The 2,713-nt window shown below is 55.0% G+C and overlaps 2 protein-coding genes across 3 annotated transcripts in view; both read left to right on the forward strand.

The window, feature by feature from the left end:
- Positions 1-2,178, forward strand: part of LOC103356105 (gamma-enolase) — an 8,128-nt gene extending 5,950 nt beyond the window's left edge. For both annotated transcript variants that reach the window (XM_008280158.1, XM_008280159.1), the window contains 3 exons: positions 1,069-1,097; positions 1,732-1,790; positions 1,886-2,178. In XM_008280158.1, coding sequence (XP_008278380.1) covers positions 1,069-1,097; positions 1,732-1,790; positions 1,886-1,955 — 158 coding nt within the window. In that variant the 3' untranslated portion in view covers positions 1,956-2,178. The remainder of the gene's footprint in view (positions 1-1,068; positions 1,098-1,731; positions 1,791-1,885) is intronic.
- The window catches only part of atn1 (atrophin 1), an 18,403-nt gene continuing 17,851 nt past the window's right edge, over positions 2,162-2,713 (forward strand). The window contains exon 1 of the mRNA XM_008280189.1: positions 2,162-2,329. Within this exon, the coding sequence (XP_008278411.1) occupies positions 2,162-2,329 (168 nt within the window). The remainder of the gene's footprint in view (positions 2,330-2,713) is intronic.

The following is a 2,713-nucleotide window of genomic DNA, read 5'->3' on the forward strand; positions in this document are numbered from 1 at the left end:
GAGGGGGAGGAGGTTCTGCGGAGCCGCTTGACTGGACCCTGCAGACTGACGCTGGTCCTTCTGGCGCCTTTGTTGAGTGAAAAGAAGCTGGTTCTGGTTCCGGCTCACCACAAAGACGGAGGAGCCCCAGTCTGGACCAGAGTCTGGTTCTGGTTCTGAGGTCCAGGTGTGTCTCGGTACAGTAAAGGTGACTGTGGCGGGCCTCCCCTCTCTCCTTATGCTAATCACGCCTCTCCTCTCTCCTTCCTCACCCGCCGTGCGTCCCTCTCGGCTGCGCGCCGCCGTGACCGAGCACCGGATCGGGGCGTAGAAAGAGTGAAGAGGGGGAGTGAGTGGGAGGGGGGCCGAGAGGGGAAGGGGGTGGGGAGGAGGGACGCATCAGTCTAGTGTTCGGTTCACCGTGTTTCTCCGCACCGGAGCCTCTCTGCTCATTGTGGGACATGAGGCGGCCGCTCGGCGCTCCGCGGACGGACGCTGCGTGTCGGCGCGCAGCATAAAGCCGGAACCGGAGCCGGTCAGCGGGGCAGCGGGGCGGCGGAGCGGCGGAGCTGGATCTGTAGGTAAGAAGAAAATGGATGCTCGCTGTGCTGGGAGCTGCTGCTGCTGCTGCTGCTGCTGGCCACGTTCGAGCTCTCCTCCCATTTTGTTCCTTTGTGCGTTAACGACCACCGCAGCCGCGCGTTCCGGCTCCGTTGTGCCCGGTGAATGCACGTTACCGCGGCCGCATTCCAGCGAGCAGCGGCGGACCGGACACGGTTCGACATTCCTGCTCTTGAGATGCAGCAGCGCTGCTCAGGCATCCATGCTGCTGCTGCTGCTGCTGCTGCTGCTGCTGCACAGAAGAAAGAAGCTGCAGCGCTGATGGAGCTCAGAGGCGCTGCAGCCGCTGCATCTGATGCACAACATGCATCTGATGCAGCGGCTGTTTGTTGGTCGGGATGCGTGCAGATGCTGCTGTGTTGCTGTTTACAGGCCGGAGCTGCCACCTGTAACTGACATGCATTGTGTGTGTGTGTGTGTGTGTCTGTGTGTGTGTCTGGTTGTGTGTGTGTCTGTTTGTGTGTGTGTGTCTGGTTGTGTGTGTGTGTGTGTTTCAGGTTGTGTGTGTGTGTGTGTGTCAGGTTGTGTGTGTGTGTGTCAGGTTGTGTGTTTGTGTGTGTGTGTGTGTCTGGTTGTGTGTGTGTCTGGTTGTGTGTGTGTTTGTGTGTGTGTGTGTGTCAGGTTGTGTGTGTGTCTGGTTGTGTGTGTGTGTGTCTGGTTGTGTGTGTGTCTGTTTGTGTCTGTGTGTGTTTCTGTTTGTGTGTGTGTCAGGTTGTGTATGTGTGTGTGTCTGGTTGTGTGTGTGTGTGTCAGGTTGTGTGTGTCAGGTTGTGTGTGTCTGGTTGTGTGTGTGTGTGTCAGGGACTGTACATGGGTGTTTGGCTGGACTCACTGCAGCTGTAATAATTAATGCGGTCCGTCAGATTTACAGAAGCTGTGAATAAACACAGTCAGACCAACGTGCACGACCTGCTGCCACGTGCACTATTTATATCCTCATTCACTATACATGAGACATTAGTGCTCAGGGATGAATGAAAACCAGAGCCTCCACACATCTGGACTGTACTGACATGACCGGGTCAGACGGGTTAACCAGCAGTTAAACCTACTCCCCTCTTCAGCAGGCTTCTGCTTAACTTTCAGGCTGCTGCTTAACTATCAGGCTGCAAGTTACCTNACTTCCTGCAGATTAAAACTGGAGCTCCATGTCGATCTGAACGTTTGGCCAAATACAACCAGCTGATGAGGTGACGTCACTGCTTCTGTTTGTGACTTCATGCAGAAATATGAAACCCTGAAGTTCAGCAACAGCACACGAGTCATTCTGATTTTCCTTCTTCAGGATTGAGGAGGAGTTGGGGGACCAGGCTCGCTTCGCTGGACACAACTTCCGGAACCCGAGTGCTCTCTGAGTGCATCTGATCCACGCTAACATGCTTTAAGAGACGCAGCAGGTGGATCCAGACTCACCTGCTGCAGACGACATCATCATCTCACTGTAGCTGCAGTACGTTGATCCGTGAGAGTTCAGCTTCAGCGTCTGAGTCTGAGCAGAACCTCACTGTCCTGTATTAGTTTCTGTGTGTTTGACCCGTTTCCTCCACAGCTCAATAAAGAGATGGATGTGTTACCGCTGCTGGCGCTCTGTGAGTTTGTTTCAAAGAGAAGCTTTGCTGTGCAGCTGAATGGAGATCTGACGCTGGAGGTGCACGGCTCCTCCTCCTCACAGCTCCTCAGTGTGGCTTCAGGAGATCGCACCTGTCCGCCTCACCTGGCAGAGTCCACTGTACGTCTGCACCGCGGTACCAGTGAACATGTTCAGCTGTGCTGGTTCTGGTCATCAGGTGAACTTCACTAACTGGTTCAGTGACATCTGTGGTGTGAGTGAGCAGCAGAAGAGAACCGGCCTCAGGCTCTGAACATGCTTCAGGTTCTGAAGCCTCCAGAACCCTTCAGCTTCTCATTCAGCCTTTAGAGCCTCATCAAGCTACAGCGGCCTGCAGATATTATTTAAGCGTCATTTCATCTGTCTCTGCGCTCACCTGCATCACCTGACCACTACGTCATCTGCTGCTGTCAAACCGCGCGAGACCGCAGCTCAGGTACCTGCAGGCTCCGGCAGAGGGAGCGCGAGCACGAGGAAGAAGAGAAGGAGGGAGAAGGAGGAGGA

This window comes from Stegastes partitus, unplaced genomic scaffold (assembly GCF_000690725.1).
Source record: "Stegastes partitus isolate 25-593 unplaced genomic scaffold, Stegastes_partitus-1.0.2 Scaffold184, whole genome shotgun sequence".
Classification (NCBI taxonomy): domain Eukaryota; kingdom Metazoa; phylum Chordata; class Actinopteri; family Pomacentridae; genus Stegastes; species Stegastes partitus.